We start from the raw sequence: 16,997 nt of genomic DNA, 5'->3' as shown, positions 1-16,997 counted from the left end.
GTTTGTCTGCTGTTTTTGACTTAATAAGTGACTATCTGATGATGGTAATGATGGACAGGAGAGTAGATATGTTCTTTTTTAGGCCATTAAAGACGTATATTTGAGATGTCTAGACAGTTTAATTTCACAAATTCACTCAAATAGATAAAAGAAAGAGAAAACGTGTTCTTGTGGTTTAAGGTTTTATTCTCAGAAGCAGTTCTTCTATTCATTTTAAATCTCCAACATCAGACGTTTGTTTTTGATTTACAAAATGTTAAGTTGAACCTTTTAAACAATGTAGAATGTAATGCAATTTAGAGGACCAGAAGAAACCCCAAACATTCAATGTGCAGAGCTGACAGAACTGTCACATTGTTTTAAATCAGTTGGGAACACTTCCTTTGGAGGGGTGTGCATAAGATTGACATGCCATGAACATGTAAGAGTCTTCATGACGTTTTGAAGGACTGCAATTAAGTTTCTTTTGGTAAATTATGACAGCTTTAATGCAAAGTTGATATTATCGCAATCATTATTGGACAGTATTAAGCACTTATCCAGCATTAAGTCGCTGATGACCCCAATCACATGACAGGGAAGACAGTACTGACAGGATTTAGCTTCACCTGTTGCTAAAGTAACCACTATCTACTTGTTGCTAACAGTTTTGTAAGTTTTGCCGCCATTTGCTGAGTTAGGCGGGCAGCAGTCATATTACAGACTTAGCCCCAGGATGTCAGGCAAGGAAACCATCGGCACACTGTGTTCCCCATGTACAAACTGGCCACCATCGGTCTCCAGTGTGACTGTGCTGGGAGCTACCTAATCTATAGTTTTTAAAAACTAAAATCATTCTGAATCCATGTCTACAGCGAGATATTAGAACCTCCCTGCGGAGCACCTTGGTCTGCAGCGTTCTTCGAACTGGGACTGGGAAGAGGCTGAGATTCCAGCAGATCAGATATATCTGAAGAGAAGGAGACAACAACCGTGTTGTTTTAAAAACAGAATGACCTTAGATATGTAGTTGTGTCTGATATATCCATCCCATCTATAGACTGTATAAAAGAAGTGGATGTTGCTGCTGTGATGTCATCCATTGGTTTTTGGACAACTGTTTTGAAGCCTTTAGTTTGACATAATGGCTGTCGCCATGTTGTTATTTTGGAGCCAGAGGTGTAGGTAATAAATCAGGTTAGAACTAGGCTCATTTTCTCATAGACTTCTTACAATTTGCCTTTTTTTTTTTTCAACCATATGAGTCGCCCCCTGCTGGCCGTTAGATAGAATGCAGGTTAAATGTACTTCCGCATTGGCTTCACTTTTAAGACCTGGAGGCTATGTCCACTTCTTTGATACTATGGTCTATGGTTACATCTGACTCCACACCTTCCAAACTTAAGAAGAAGAAGGCATCGTCTCCTTTGATGAATTTTCTGCTCTTTAGTCCGCTGTGGCTGATGAATTTTTTTTTTCCGTTTCCTGGGCCTCGATAGTAATAGGTGCCATCAGATGCAGTAATTTTAGAGCCCACCTCCCTGGGATCATCCCAGTAGAGCTCAATACCTGGGAGAAAAAGGTTTGCTGTTAAAGCTCTCTTTGTATGAAGAACAGTAACAAGAGCAGAGTGGCTATCTACACTCCAGTTCTCCACTCTTGTCTTACCATCAGAGCATGTCTTGTCAGGGTCAGTGGTGACCATGTGGTGCATGTTCATTTGCTGTCTGATGTCAGACTGCTGATCCATCAGCGCCATAGTTGCCTGCTTCCACACACATGGCCACTCAAGGTTGTGGTCGTTGGGGCCTGAAGTCAGGTGGAAGTAGATGGCCATGTATCCTGGATGGTCGCTTCTCCCATTTAGGTAGATACCAACCTACAAACCACAGAACAATATGAAGTATCCTTCGACAAAATAAATTAATGTTTACATAACTCAAAAATATTGCTACTGCAGGAATCTGTGCCAGCATGTGATGATAGTGTAAGTGAATTGGCCATTCTGCAACTGCCACTTTTCACAACATGTGTGTCAAGCTTTGACATTGAGAGAGTCAAATATTTGGGGATATACCTGGAAGGAGTAACCAGATGGTGACAGAAAGGGAGGGCTGTAGGTTTTAACTCCTACTGGTGTGGTGGCCATCAGGTGGGTGATGTTGCGGATGCGCCAGACGTGCTGAGGGCACGTTGTGGATGACAGGTTAATGTCATCCAGAGAGAAACCTCCCTTTGATGTGCTGTTCCCCCTCACACCCTCAAAAACCACACGGGCCTTCTGTGTCACATTCAGATTGATGTTATGCAGTTCCCAGGAACCCATGACCCCTCCTGTAAAACAAATAGATACATTAGAGAGTAATAAACCAGTTCAGATTCCCCAAAAGTTATCCCAAAGGATAGCCAAGTCCAGAGTTAATTTCTTTTTCTTTGTTCGACCCAGCAGCTGGGAGGTGCGATTAAAAGGGTACCCTTGTTCTATGGGCCCATGGATCTTGAATATCCGGGTAATTTTACACATGGAAGTCAAACTTTCTGGGTGGCATGTACCACTGAGCAACTTTCATAGGAATGAATGGGGCCCATGTGAGACTACAGGGGCTTTAATTTTAACCATACTGCATATCACACAAAATGGAATAATTCATGTGTTACCTGAGATACTCTTGAAGAGCTTCAGTGTACCGCTGGGGTTGGTCGCGTCATACTCTCGCACCCAGATATTGAGAACATCATCAGCTGCCCCGCTGTTATGGAGGAAGAACTGCAGACACTGGGCTCCAGGTTTGGGGTTAACCCAACGACTCTCCAGGAACGCACGTTCACCAGGCTGAGCAGAGGCTGTGCTGAAGTGCATGAAGTGGCCTTGTTCTGAGAGCACGAGGAGACGATGTTTAATCATGGGAAGTTTGTCATATTACAATAAATGGTGCCACATATTCATGATCCTACTTCATCATTGTTGACACATGATAAAAGTCTCTTCCAGGTCATACTGCCACCATGATAATCGTTCAGAATTTATTAGCCAGCATAGAGGTGGGTAGAAGTTATGTCCAAATTAAGCTTCCTAACCCATAAGTTGTATTTGTTGTCTCCACTAGAAGGCCCTATTTGTTTAAAGAAAAAGCCTCAAGGAATGGCATTTAGTAGTGATATGCCAATGAAGCCTCATGAAGCATTTTCTTTATTTTCTGAGCCCACTAGATGGCGCTCTTAGTTTAAAGAAAAAGGCTCAAGTAATAGTAATTAATTGTGCTTTTAGTCCTTTGTTGAACATAGAGCGCCATCTAGTGGGCTCAGACATTTAAGAAAATGCTTCATGAGGTTTTATTGGCACATCACTATCATTCAGTGTTGTTTCAGACCTTGTTGAACAGAGAATAATTCACAAAACTTAATATGGGCATCACATTTTTTTATCTTAGTATAATTACTTAAACTTGTGTTTTTTTAAATAACAACTAATGGTAGAAGTACTCTCTCGATTGTTTCGAATAAATCATTTAAAAAATTGGGATTTATGTTGAAACAATAAGCTAGGTTTTTTTACTGCCAGGTCAGTTATAAGGGCAGTTATGTAGGAGACTAGATAAGGTGATAGAAGTGATTAGCTTTCTTTAATAACTGCTTACTGGACAAATACAGAGATGTGTATTGTTGTGGGTAGAAAAGCATACTGTAATTAGTAGGGGTGTGACGATACTCTTAGTTCACGAGATGAGACACAATATTGGGTTCACGAGAACAAGATGAGACAAGATTTTAAGAAAACTACAATGACACAATATATGACTGGACCAACAGACTTTTATTTACATGCACATGCATTTTGAAATATTTTATTATAACTCTTAACAAGCATGATGTTAGCATGAGCTTTTAATAAACTTCTTCTTTCACAAATTGAAACTAAAACTAAAATTTATGAAAGTTAAAATAAGATAAATAAAAAAAATAAAATCCCCCAGAGGGATTAATGAGACTCCAGAGGTGACGTGATCCGTGATCACATACACGACGGATTAAACACAGGAAAAGAAACTGTGGCAGCCGTCGCTAACAGCACAACATTAGCAGCTGATCAAAACAAAGCAGCATGGCTAATTATCATAAACATAGCGGTCTTTAATTTACCGGCATCGCTAATTGTGCACAGAGTGTCCAGTGCTTGTTGTAAACAAACAGAGATCACTAAGTGAACACCTCCTGCAACAGCAGCACATATACACTGTGCTGATACAGAGCTAACTGTTAGCCTGTTAGCACATACACACTGTACTGCTACAGAGCTAACTGTTAGCCTGTTAGCACATACACACTGTACTGCTACGGAGCTAACTGTTAGCCTGTTAGCAATTTGCAGACTCCGGCTCTGCAGCTGGGAGAGACTGCTGCAATAGGACTGTGCCACTTCGATTCTGAACAAGCACTGTGTTGTATTTCAGAGACAGAGACAGGTCAGTAAGGTTTTGTAGTATTTTCGTTTTGAGTTTGTCTAGGTTTCATGCTGTTTTGTGGCCGTATGGGCATTAAGTAGACTTGTTGAATAAGGAAGTGCTTGCTGCGTCACCGATTGGCTACGACTACGACGTATCGCACTGACCGCTCCTGCAACCTATAAAGCACTTGTGTCCTAATGGACTCAAACTAAACCCACGGCACTTACTCTTGCTATGTTTCTTGACTTCATCCTTGCTTGTGTTGTATTACTCTTACTTGTACGTCGCTTTGGATAAAAGCATCTGCTAAATGACATTGTAGAATTGAAAATTTGTTACTCTTCTTAACGAGCCCCTGCAACGTCATTCTGGCTGCTCGCTGCTTCCCCTCCTTCTCCCCTATATATAGCGGGCCTTTGTCGGCACCATAGACTGTATAGGTCGGCACTAGGGACAGCAACTCATTATGAATGAAGTGACGTGAGCGGGGATTCCCTTCAGCTCACGCATCATTATGTGTGCCTACCTGCCGCTGGTACGATCATACGATTGAAACTACTGTATATGATCGATGTGTTTTGATATTATACAGTCTATGGTTTTGAGTTGTAGCAACATTTAGCAATGAACTTACTTGAGGTCTTTGGCCATCCATCTCATCTCCCATTCATTCGCTGCTGCGCTCCGAATCCTGCTCAAAGTCTTCTTCTTGTGAAAGCATTAGCAACATTAGCCTAATTATGCGGCCCCTGGCTTTGACCGCGTAAATAGGACGGTGATACACTGCATTACACGCACCAATGTTATCCTCAAATCATTATCATCATCATAGCGTATTTTTCATTATACCTTTTTAATCACGTAGCCAAGTCTATTTACCCATCATCTCTTGTTAAATGTTTCAATAAGAGAATCAGCTGGTTACACGGATTGTATTCCTGTTACATTAATTTATCAATTAAAATTTTAAATCATAATAAGACATGCAGCAAGAGTGCAGCGGACGGGATGCGAACCGGTGTCCCATGGTTTAAAATACAACAGATGGTGGTGGAGTTTGCATGTTCTCCCCGTGTCAGCGTGGGTTCCCACCGGGTACTCCGGCTTCCTCCCACAGTCCAAAGACATGCACTTAGGTTTAATTGGGGACTCTTAATTGCCCGTAGGTGTGACTGAGAGTGTGATTGTCTGTCTCTATGTGTCAGCCCTGCGATAGTCTGGCGTCCTGTCCAGGGTGTACCCCGCCTCTCGCTAATGACAGCTGGGATCGGCTCCAGCCCCCGCGACCCAATTGCGGATAAGCGGTTAATGGTAATGAATGAATGAATGAATAATCTAAACTACGATAACTCTTTTTAGGATTAGTTAAGATTAATTCTACATAAATATGCTGCGTCTTAAATAGGTGACTATTCAAATAGCTGGCTAATATGGTAAATTGGTGTATTTTAAGAGAGAAGCAGTTTTACAAACAGACCATATACCCACCCCTACGGAGCGCTCAAAAAGGCGAGGAAACGCACCCAAGCGGGGCCACAATCTAGCTGTCTCCCTATTGGCTGTTGAAACACACTATTTTAAGCGCAGGGCGGGACATCGTTCAGTCTGAGCAGACACCTCAACCTGAGAGGACGTGCGTGTTCTGGGTGCGAGCACAAAAGTTTTGAGAGCGCAAAGTTGAGATCTGAGCGCGTAGACTTTAGATTTGAGCGTGCACAGGACATCTTTGAGTGCGAGCGAAATGTTTGTGTCCAAGAAGAAGAAATGTGAGCACAAGCATGTGATTTTTAAGTGCACGCACACATTTTGAAAGAAAGCAGCAGAAATCTGAGTGCGAGCGCAAAATGTGAGCATGAGGAGAACAAATCTGAGCACGAGAAAGACAAATTATGCTCTCAAACTGAAAATCTACGCTCTTGAATAAAGATAGGATAATTCTTCCATACTCCTCTTCTTCTTTTCATTTTACTGTCCCCACAGGCCACAAATAGAAGTTTGGATAGCTCACAAATCTCGCAAGACTGATTTTTAACGCACGAGAAATATTGTTGAGTTTAATCTCTACTCCCCTAGTAATTAGATATCTATATAGAATGTAAAAGAAAAGTCCAGCACCATAACAAAAAATGTTTTTTGAGTCACCTTTGCATTTTCCCATGTCTGAGAAGTCAGTCTGAGGCCCTCCGCTCACAGAACTGTGTTTTTCCCACTTTGCATTTCCAGGACCCTGAATCATCCCACAGATGTTCTCCGCCTCAAAGTCACAGCTTTCCACGAAGTTAGAGAACTGTGCTGTGGAGAGGAACAGTCATAATTTCATCATTATTCTTCAACCAGTGACTTGAACGGCCGAGACGTTTATCTTGTTGGACTGCCACTTTCTTTACCATTCCTGTCATATCCTGGAATGCTAGTAAAATGTATATCAGTTTGCATAGATGATATACAGACACATGCAATTGCAGCCTGTGCATGTGTACATGGAGGGTCTGAGTTCCAAACCCCAAACCTTAAAAAAAATGTATTTATGTGAATGGTATGCACAGACAGCGTAGCAATGATAAACCACTTTTCATAAATAAGGCTGTGGCTGTATGATAAATAAAAGAATAAGTATTTCTGGCATCTTCACGGTATTAATTTGGACTTATACATTATATAAGCATCATTTTATGTCAGATAAACTCTGAACTTTCTTAACTCAGCTAGGTTACTATGGGACAAAAATCTTTCATAATTTATGAGGTGATTTAGTTTAATGATTGTTCAAACACTCAAAGTGCAGGTTTTATATCTCACATATTGTTTGATGGATGAAATGATTCATGACTCACTGCACTTGTAGAGACGGTTGAGCCTTGTTAGATCACTGGCACTGAACCCCATCCTCTGACCAATCAAGTCCGTGAAGTGGGGGATCTTGGTGACGATTGTGGGATCTGAGCCGATTTTGAAGGTTGTCTTCCTGTAGTGCATCACAGAGCCGTAGTCATAGGGATAGCTCAGCGCACTGGACGGTATGCCATTGTGTTTTACGAAGTTTGTTTCTTTACCTGAGAAAGGCATAAAAAAATGATTAGGGAAGATTCAACCCGTTGTTACTGAAAATGTATTTGAACAGCAGTCAGACATAAGGAGAAAGACAGGACATAATAGTTTCTTTACATTTTATTGTGTGTAGTTGCTGCGTTCCGACGGATCCCACTGTATTGTGGGACCATTCTTGTCACCTTCCAATAAGCTGGTAAAACACCATGTATTATTTTAAGAAGTTGTGTCTTCACCAAATATGTTACTTAACCATGCGATTAGGAGCCTTCCTCACATGTAATTTTCTCACCCTATCCCTAAAGTTTCCGTTTGGCATTACTCGTTAGTTTTGCTAACCAATGTTAATGTTAAGTCAATCCTAGTGTAAGAGTGAAAATGGGATATATTAATAATACTGTGATAGAAACATTATGTTCTTTCCTGGTGTTTACAGTAAGGTTAAAATACTGTTATAATGTTATTGACCTGGGGGGCGCTGTTCAGCCGGGCAGTAGTGGTTATGTGGAGAGAGAGAGAGAGAAGAAGAGAGAGTGGTATTGAGACGGGCTTGAAATGTACTGTGCGTTAGAAAAAGGCTGACTAAAAGTTATGAAACAGACCCGGACTGTGTTGTACTGATTTCTTCCTTCATATCTACCCACGTCGCTTACACTAGCATAGCAGGTCTGATCTTTTTAGGAAATGCAGTGGGATTCATAATAATGCACAGTTTCTACATGAGTATGGCTGGGTATCAATACTGAAAACCATTATGATATGATCCAGTACCAAGGACTATTTCACCAGTCCTACGATATCTGCATTCGGTCCTTTTTGGACCGAGATCCAGAAAAAAAGGGATTTAGATAGTGTTCTTTGATTTAATGTGACGTTTGGTTGGGTCACTACCGCAGCAGCAGCTACAACCCATACAGTTTGTGGTGTCGAGTGCAGTTTATTTTTAGGAGTTGGCAGTTTCGCATGTAAGGTATTTGTGAAATAGCATTTGGATAGGGTGAGGATCCCATCCCTAACTCTCATTTAAAAAGTGTTAAACTGTAATTGAAAGTGTCTGATCAGTATTACCATCTTTAATACGATCCCACATGATGTTGACGTAATCATCTCGGTCAGCTCTGGAGTGCTCATGCCAGAAGCCCAGGGCGTGCAGGAACTCATGCTCAACGGTTCCTAGATTATCACAGTTTTCACCAATGGACAGTTGCTGCTTCCCCGTACGCTGAAGGCCGACAGAGGAGGAGCATCTACAGAGAGGGGAGGTGAGATGCATTTTTCACTTGATGATCTTTAAAGCTCAAGAGACAATGTCAACATTTAGAGGATGACTAAGGCCGCGTTCAGACTCCCACTCAAATCCGATTTTTAGGGCTGACTGTCCACACTGTTTAGTAAGTGTCCAAATCAGATATGGCTCTGTTCAGACTGGGCCACAATATCGACTGATCTGACAGGTTGCTGTAGTAACGGCGTCACAGCGTCTGACGTGGTAACGGCATCTGATGTAATATAATTGTGACGGCGACAACAACAACAACAACAAAATGAGGGCGGCAGGTCACCTCAGTATATTGGCCTTATCACTGTCCAGTAGAGGTGCAGAACATCTCAGACGCACCAGGGGAGAAACTGCGCGGATGGACGCCCCCGTCGGGCCTGTATGAGTCAGGCGCGGCTGCCGGTGGACACCTCGTCTCCGCGCTGCCCGCGATACGCGTGCCGCGTAGAGTGTCACGGACAGTCAAAACCGATCTGAGTGTTTGGAGCGGTTCAGAGTGAGACGCATCTGTTCTAATGCGATCTGAAACTACCTCCCGAAGGTGGTTTCGATCCGGTTTGCAAAAATCAGATTTCATGTGATTTGTGACTGTTCAGACTTCAAAAGAGCCATCCAGTTCAAATCTGGATGGGCTAAAAATCTGATTTTGGCTGGCAGTCTGAACAAGGCCTTATACACATAGCTCTCCCGGCCTCCTTATCAGAAGACTGATATTGGTGCATAAACTTAACTAATAGCACATTATACCTAAAAATGATCTGTGGGCCTAAAGCAGTTATAATTGATTGAATTATTTTTTCAAAGATTATTTTTTTTGGCATTTTTACATGCTTTATTGAAAGTGAGAGACAGATAGAAAGGGGGTGACAGAGGGGAGGACATGCGGTAAAGGGAGCTCAGGCCGGATTCGAACCCGGCTCCACCGCAGCGAGGACTGTAGCCTCTATACATGGGGCGCCTGTGTAAACCACTACGCTACGGACCACCCCGATTGAATTATTTTTTACATCTAGAAGACACTTAACAACATTAGCATTCTTTAAAAGAAGTTTTTTTTTCCAACTGACAACTAAAAGTCCAATATTTTTTTTTTTAGCTCTGTTTTGGTTCCCACCATTGTCTGAATGTTACTTTTGATTTTGTTGTGCTCATTTGACCTCCTTTATATACTGTTGGGTGGTTTAATCTTTAGCAATGTATCATATTCCATATGATCATCGTTTGTTTATCGTGTGGTTGTCTTGTGAGTACCACACATCTTTAAATAGTTGGAAAATTTGTGACGTTGCATTTTCCTGCCGATCAAAGAGGATTTTTAAAGAGTTTATTTAACTTAAAGAAGTAATAAAGGAATAAAGTAAAGGAAGACTTCTTCCTTCTGTTTATCACAAACTATGACTGGGTGATCGGGCCAAATATTGATTTCATGTTTTGATAACAATATATATCAGAATATAGGATGTTTTCTGTTTTGTGCGAGAAAACCAAAATGAGCTTAAAGATGCTAAAAGGTTCTGTCTGTGGAGCCGAGAGAATTCTCTGTGGGTTCATCACTGCAAACTAGTGATGTGCCATTGATGGCTCATGAAGCATTTTTTTTATTTTCTGAGCCCACTAGATGGTGCTCCTCATTTAAAGAAAAAGGCTCAAGCAATAGTAATTGATTGTGCTTTCAGTCCTTTGTTGAACATTGAGCGCCATCTAGTGGAAGAAAATGCTTCATGAGGCTTCATTGGCACATCACTACTGCAAACTATGTGAAGTAATTTCACCCATTGTGTATAGAAAAGTATTATTTAGTGTAAATTCAAACATTTGTTGGGGATGCCGTGTTTGCATCAACATATGTATTACTTCATTGCAGCCATGTAATAATCACTTTGTTGTGATCGTACCACAGGTGAATCTTGGGTTCATTTTTGGACTTTAACATTTTTGGACTAAAATGCAAAAGCATTTCTTTTTCAACTCACACACACACTTTTTTCTCTTTTGTTAGCCTACACTGTAGATAATCTTAAATTGGACCTTGTAGCGCTAGAACATGTATGTCAAATTCTTCTATGAAAATAATTCTGAATTCCTTCAACCACTACTAAATATAAATATTGTAATTTGATTATAATTATTAAGTTAATTATTAATCAGTGTTCCAAATTGATGGTTTAGTAACTTTATGAGACTGATTTAGGTGAATTGGCTATACTTTCCCCTGTTTTACAGAGTGGTGCCCCAATCCAGATGCCTTAGATTAAATCAAGTCATATCATTGATTATAATTAATAACTATTTATGATAATTATTAATAATTCTGATAGCCATCTAACAAACAGCAAGATCCACACAAGTGTTGCTCAGGTTAATCCGTATATCTGATATCCTTATGGGAGGGATAGCATTTATGATAATGTCCTTCTTTTTACATATTTCACGCCCGTGCAAAGGTGTCATTTATTCATAAAAGAGGCATCCTAAATTTGAAACAGTTGATATGAGGTGAACACAGCAGCTCACCTGCTCCCTTTGTACACAGAGATGTAGTTCTCCTCTCCTTTCCATGGTGTGAAGTCAATGCAGGTCTTCAGTCTGTACTGGTCAAATGCCTTCAGGATCACTCCCTTTGCATTTATGTCTAAATGTAATAACGTGTAACAAATACATTATAATATGAAAAGGCATTCTATTTTGGTGCATATCTCTAATAATATATGGCAGGCATACTGTGAATGTTTCTTACCCAGATCGTCTTCTAGGTAGTAGGGAATGGTTGTCGGCCAGCGGTACTCGTCTCCCTTAACAGAGTTTATGGTGGAGGTCTGTTAAGAATGAAGACAGGTATACAATTAGAGATGTTCCTGTTTGTCTTGGAGACAAATGATTTTTCTTTTTCTACCCACTGTCTGTATTTGGGTCCAGTCTTTCTGTGAAATCTTAACACAGGGTTTGGATACAGTTATAATAGCATATTGTGTTTGACTTACCTTACCTTGGTTAGCACATCAGGGACAAAATGGCGCCAGCGCTGTGTTCGGCACTCCGTCTGTCTGCCTAATTTGTGATTTTCTGTTCACTAGTCGGCTACTATTGTATTGACCTGTCAGCCCAGACAATTATCTACGATCGCCTGTCACTGCTTGAGATCAACGTGTCTCACGAACTGTTTCTAAAACGCACTTTAGGAGGCCAGAGGTCCAGCTCTCGCTCATTGATTTTAGCGTCTATACCGGACTTTCTTTGGAGATCATCATGCACTCCTAAGAAGAAACGTGCTAGGAGGCGTGGAAAATGTGCCGGTGTGTTTGTCCGAGTCAAGGCATACCTTCGCCAGGCTAGAAAATGGTGAATCTCTCTCTCTCTCCACTAGTGTGTTTCCCAGTGCTTTTAAATATGCTATAGTGGAGTCTCTACTCAAAAAAGTAGACTTAGATCCGACAGATAAATAATTTTGGGCCTATTTCCGAGCTCCCGTTCTTGTCTAAAATCTTAGAGAAGGTGGTCTCCGAACAGTTGTCATCTTTTCTGGATCATAACATCCATGAGACATTCCAGTCCGGGTTCCCCAAACTCCACTCCACGGAAACAGCTTTACTGAAAGTGTCCAGCGACATTATGATGTCTGCTGACTCTGGTAAATGCTCTGTTTTAGTTCTCCTGGATCTGTCCTCAACCTTTGACATAGTTGATCACCGCATCCTGCTGAGAAGATTGAGGGACCTAGTAGGACTGTCACGGCTAGTTCTAAATTGGTTCTCCTCCTATCTAACTGGTCGTAGTTTTAGTGTCTCAGCAACCCAAATAAGGTCTGATTCAGCGGACCTGTTGTGTGGTGTCCCCCAAGGTTCCGTTTTGGGCCCTGTGTTATTTCTGCTGTATTTGATCCCCTTGGGAAAGATCATCCAAAGGTTTAGCAATGTTTCATTCCACCTGTTTGCCGATGATATACAGCTTTACTGTTCCTTTAATCCTACGGAGGTCCAGAAGCTTGACTTCTTAGTCCAGTGCTTAGTGGAAGTCAAACAATGGCTGTGTGAAAATTCTTTACAGCTAAATACAGATAAAACTGAAACCCTGGTTATTGCCCCGGAGGACTTAATTCCAGGAATAAACCAGTACTTGGGTGATTTAAGCCAGTCAGCTAAATCTACCCTGAGAAACCTGGACATCATCTTTGACATAGATATGTCCTTAGTGCAACATTGTAAACACTTGTCGAGAAATTGTTTCTTTCAACTGAGAAAAATCTCCAAGCTCAGGAAAATGGTGTCACATAATGACTTCTTGAACTCATTATACATGCATTTGTGTCTTCTCGGCTAGACTACTGCAATAGTTTGTTTTCATGACTAAACAAAAATGAGCGTCTGCAATTAGAGCAATTGAGAATTCTGACCCGCACGCATAGGAGGACTCACATATCCCCTATACTTAAAGCTTTACATTGGCTCCCTGTCTCTTTTGGAATTGGAAGTTCTGGTCTTAACATTCAGAGCCTTACATGGCCAGGCTCCACCCTACATATGTGACCTGATACAGCCCTACACCCCAACTCGGGCTCTGAGGTCTGCAGATCAGAATCTGCTTATGGTTCCGCGCACCTGTTTTCGAACCAGAGGTGATCGAGCTTTCCAGGCTGTTGCTCCCATGCTTTGGAACAGTCTCCCTCCCTCACTGCGCTCAGTAGATTCTGCTGTCACTTTTAGAAGCCAACTGAAGACAATTTTATTTGTTCGGACTTTTGATTAGTTGCTTTGGGACTGCTATGGTTGTTTAATTGCTGTTGGTTTGGTCTTTTAAAACTTGTATGTACATTTTTATTTTATTTTCAGGTTATTTTATTTTATTTTATTTTATTCTTTTTAACTTATTTATCCTCTGTTAATGTGAAGCACTTTGTGACTTCTGTCTGCGAAAGGTGCTATATAAATAAAGTTTACTTACTTACTTACTTACTTACGAACCTTTTCGTCATCTTCCTTTGGCACCTCGTCCATTTCAGCCGCTGCAATGGAAAATCATATCCGTTGATGAAAATCCTCAGGGAAATAGACAGATTACACAACAAAGCAATGGTAATAATATTAATAACAATGAGTCAACAAACCTGCATTGGGGTCAGACATGTCGCAGTCCTTATCCTCACCAGCATCACTTTCTGTAGATGTACAATCAATAATATTCTGCTCAACAATGGGATTACAGGATTAATGATGATTGTGTACTAGTGCAGAAAGCATTGAGCCATGCCATATTAAAGCTTATTTATTCTTCATAAATTCTGCCATCTGACTCTTTTAACCCTTCTGTCTCAATATAGGGGCATTTGTTTATTTTGGATTTGTTAATCATTTTTGGCTGTGTTCAAGCATATGGCATACATTGATGTAAGGTCCTCAACTACTATAATTAATCTGTGTAATACAGACAACTAGAAAATTTCCTCTGGGGAAATTTTGAAAGGGCCACGGGGGCTACTGCCGGTGTGTGTACACTATCATGAGATTCTTCAGAGATTTCAAACTATGCCCTTTAACCTCAAAGTGTGTGTGTGTGTGTGTGTGTGTGTGTGTGTATGTGGAGGAGTGTGCTCGCATACGCGCGCATTTGTGTGTGTGTGTGTGTGTGTAGCGAAAATCGCATAAAGTTACCTGTGTGTGTGTGTGTGTGTGTGTGTGTAATTAAAATCACATAAAGTTACCTGTGTGTGTGTGTGTGTGTAGCGAAAATCGCATAAAGTTACCTGTGTGTGTAATTAAAATCACAAAGTTACCTGTGTGTGCGTGTTTGAAGCAGGTGTATGCATGTGTGAGGAGTGTGCGCACTTACGCGCATGTGTGTGTGTGTGTGTATCTGTAACTGTAATCACATCAAAGATCAAAGGCAATCAGATCAAAGCAATCAACTGAATTAACTGATACCACCTGTTAAAGTTCCGAAGGAGTGACAGCAGCCAGAGGTGGACTGGAATTTCTGGCCTCGAACAGAAAGCATTTTTGGCAAAACCATAACACCTATCATTGATTCAACTTCACTTTGAGCGTCCTGAGTTCTTCCTGAACGTCTACATATGTTGTTTTTTTTTCAGAAAAATGAAAAAATAGCTTTGTTAGAGCGATCTAAAAAAATTGTTCCATATCCCTTTTTCAAATATCTCCCTGCGTTTTTAATATGGGACCCAATGAGGCTGTTGGTGGTTTTGGTGGCACATCTTTGCGTCGTACGCCCAAACTATAACTCTGACAGCTTTACCAGAGGATTGTGAGTGAGAAGACAAATTTTCCTACATTTCTATGTATAAATTATTTCTGTAGAGTGGAATTTGCGGCCTGGAGCGCAGTTTTCAAATGTATTTTTTGACAGTTTTACCTCTCCCTCTACACTCTGAGCGATGACATCGAACACGAACGCACGAACATTCCGTGCAATACACACCCATTATAATCTCAGAATTTCTCCAAAAATGATCATGGTCATTGAACAGGGATTGATAAAAAAATATATGACCTATCGAAACGTGGATTAATACACCAATACACAAGACTTGTGTCTACTGTTTAAAGTTTAAATGGAGTCTCTAGGTGAAATTATGCCGGAGAAGTAGACATTTAAAAATCTCCAATGATTGTTCCTTTTCGCTCATTTTTTGTCGGCCGTCCCATTCATTTCAATGCAAAATTTTGAGCATTTTATCTCAACGTAAGTCCGGAAGAGGAATATGAAAAAATCCAGAGTATAACAGTAGTGCTCGGGGCAATCGCACCGAGCACTGGTCCCTACAGCTATTGCTGTATGGGACCAGTGCTCGGTGCGATTGCCCCGAGGCCCTAATTAGGCTAGAGCATTCCCATTGAAACCCAATAAAACCACAGTTTTGTATCGCACGGATATTACAGCTTCTCTATTGATAGTTGAATGGGTTTTGTTTTGTTTTGTCCTTGAAGGTAACAGGTGAGAGTTATTTGCACAAAAAATAAAAACACATTCAAATAAATGAATAAATTATTATTGACATATCCCAGTCTGTAAAGAGAAGAAAATGAAATCCCCCTAGAATTTAGTGTTCATAAATGTGTATAATGTATATGTATAAATATACTCAAAAATGTTTTTTTATAACAACAGTAGCATTTTGTAAACAAACTGCAATTTAAATGGTTAAAATTCTGAAAATTAATAAATATTTGTGGATTAAGAACACGACTGGCAGTTTTTTGATGTGGACATCAGCGCAGTTGTTCAAACTGAGGCAAAAAGGTCAAAATTTGAAATGGACTTCTGAGTTGTTCTGAGTGACAAAGATTTATTTCCGATTTTCGATGTGGTGACACCTCAGTTCACTAAAATACATTAAGGTTGGAAATAGGAATTCAGAATTACAACTTTCTTTATTGAGATGAATGTAGGGCTGCAGTTGGGATGTTGTTAAAAGACATCAGGGTCCTGCGTTCTCTTCCAAAACATCACAAGTGTATATACTATATGGTTTATACTGGTGATGTGCCAATGAAGCCTCATGAAGCATTTTCTTTATTTGTGAGCCCATTAGATGGTACTCTATGTTCAACAAAGGACTAAAAGCAATATTAATTACTATTGCTTGAGCCTTTTTCTTTAAACCAATAGCACCATCGAGAGCAGTGGTTCCCAACCTTTTTCTTGAGGGACCCACATTTTTACCATTGTAAACTTTGCCGCATTGGCACATCACTTGTATATACAGGGTGGGGTGGAAATTTACTCACCTTAACATAAATAATACACTGTTTTTTTCCTACTTTTTCACAGTAGTTATCATACTTGACTCACCTGTATCACCTGTTAGCTTGCAGTCTATGTTTGCTGCCTAGAGAATATATGAGAAAATAGGTGACTAAATTCATATAAACATTGATGACAAGATTTATGAAGTGACATTCTGGGTACTAACTTAACATTAAAGCACTAGAGAATCAATATGGATGTTAATGTTTCACTCACCAGTCCCAGGCCAAGGAGCAGAATGATCCACCTGAGTGCCATGGCTCCAGCTGCACACACACACACTCACTGTGTTCAACCTGCCTCAGTGCTGCTGTGTCTGAGTGTTGTTGCTTTGTTTTTGTACAGAAGAAGACACACTGCAGTCCACGAAACATTCACCAGACCTGTTTTTATGCCCCATTTGAGGGTTGTCAAATTAATTATTAATTTTATAGTCATGAGTAACTTATCTAAGTATTGACCACTAGAATAAACAAACACTGGTGGTT

At 40.6% G+C, this 16,997-nt stretch overlaps 1 protein-coding gene across 2 annotated transcripts; it reads right to left on the bottom strand.

Annotated features, from left to right (window-relative positions):
* Positions 1-165: 165 nt before the first annotated feature.
* LOC131977134 (meprin A subunit beta-like) lies at positions 166-16,877 on the bottom strand. Of its 2 annotated transcripts, none has more exons than XM_059340325.1 (14): positions 16,726-16,877; positions 16,555-16,591; positions 13,853-13,903; positions 13,710-13,750; positions 11,489-11,567; positions 11,266-11,383; positions 8,541-8,719; positions 7,259-7,477; positions 6,567-6,716; positions 2,638-2,853; positions 2,057-2,313; positions 1,648-1,858; positions 1,372-1,548; positions 166-949 (listed from the first exon to the last, which is right to left on the bottom strand). In XM_059340325.1, exons 1-14 carry the CDS (start codon positions 16,765-16,767, stop codon positions 849-851), a joined length of 1,878 nt encoding a protein of 625 aa, XP_059196308.1. In that variant the 5' UTR covers positions 16,768-16,877; the 3' UTR covers positions 166-848. The 2 variants fall into 2 exon arrangements, with proteins under 2 accessions (XP_059196308.1, XP_059196309.1); XM_059340326.1 differs by having other exon boundaries at positions 11,281-11,383.
* Between the last annotated feature and the right edge of the window lie 120 nt (positions 16,878-16,997).

The sequence above is a fragment of the Centropristis striata genome, chromosome 9 (assembly GCF_030273125.1).
Source record: "Centropristis striata isolate RG_2023a ecotype Rhode Island chromosome 9, C.striata_1.0, whole genome shotgun sequence".
Taxonomy (NCBI): domain Eukaryota; kingdom Metazoa; phylum Chordata; class Actinopteri; order Perciformes; family Serranidae; genus Centropristis; species Centropristis striata.
The sequence above is the reverse complement of the archived record's forward strand: the minus strand, read 5'-3'. Positions and strand labels throughout refer to the sequence as shown.

Bases quoted from the DNA above. Each gene is read 5' to 3' on its own strand.
- LOC131977134 (XM_059340325.1), bottom strand. From the start codon at position 16,767: ATGGCACTCAGGTGGATCATTCTGCTCCTTGGCCTGGGACTG. The intron at 2,854-6,566 runs GTGACTCAAAAA...TCGTGCTCTCAG, and splicing joins AGACATGGGAAAATGCAAAG to AACAAGGCCACTTCATGCAC. The intron at 1,549-1,647 runs GTAAGACAAGAG...TTTTTCTCCCAG, and splicing joins TGACAAGACATGCTCTGATG to GTATTGAGCTCTACTGGGAT.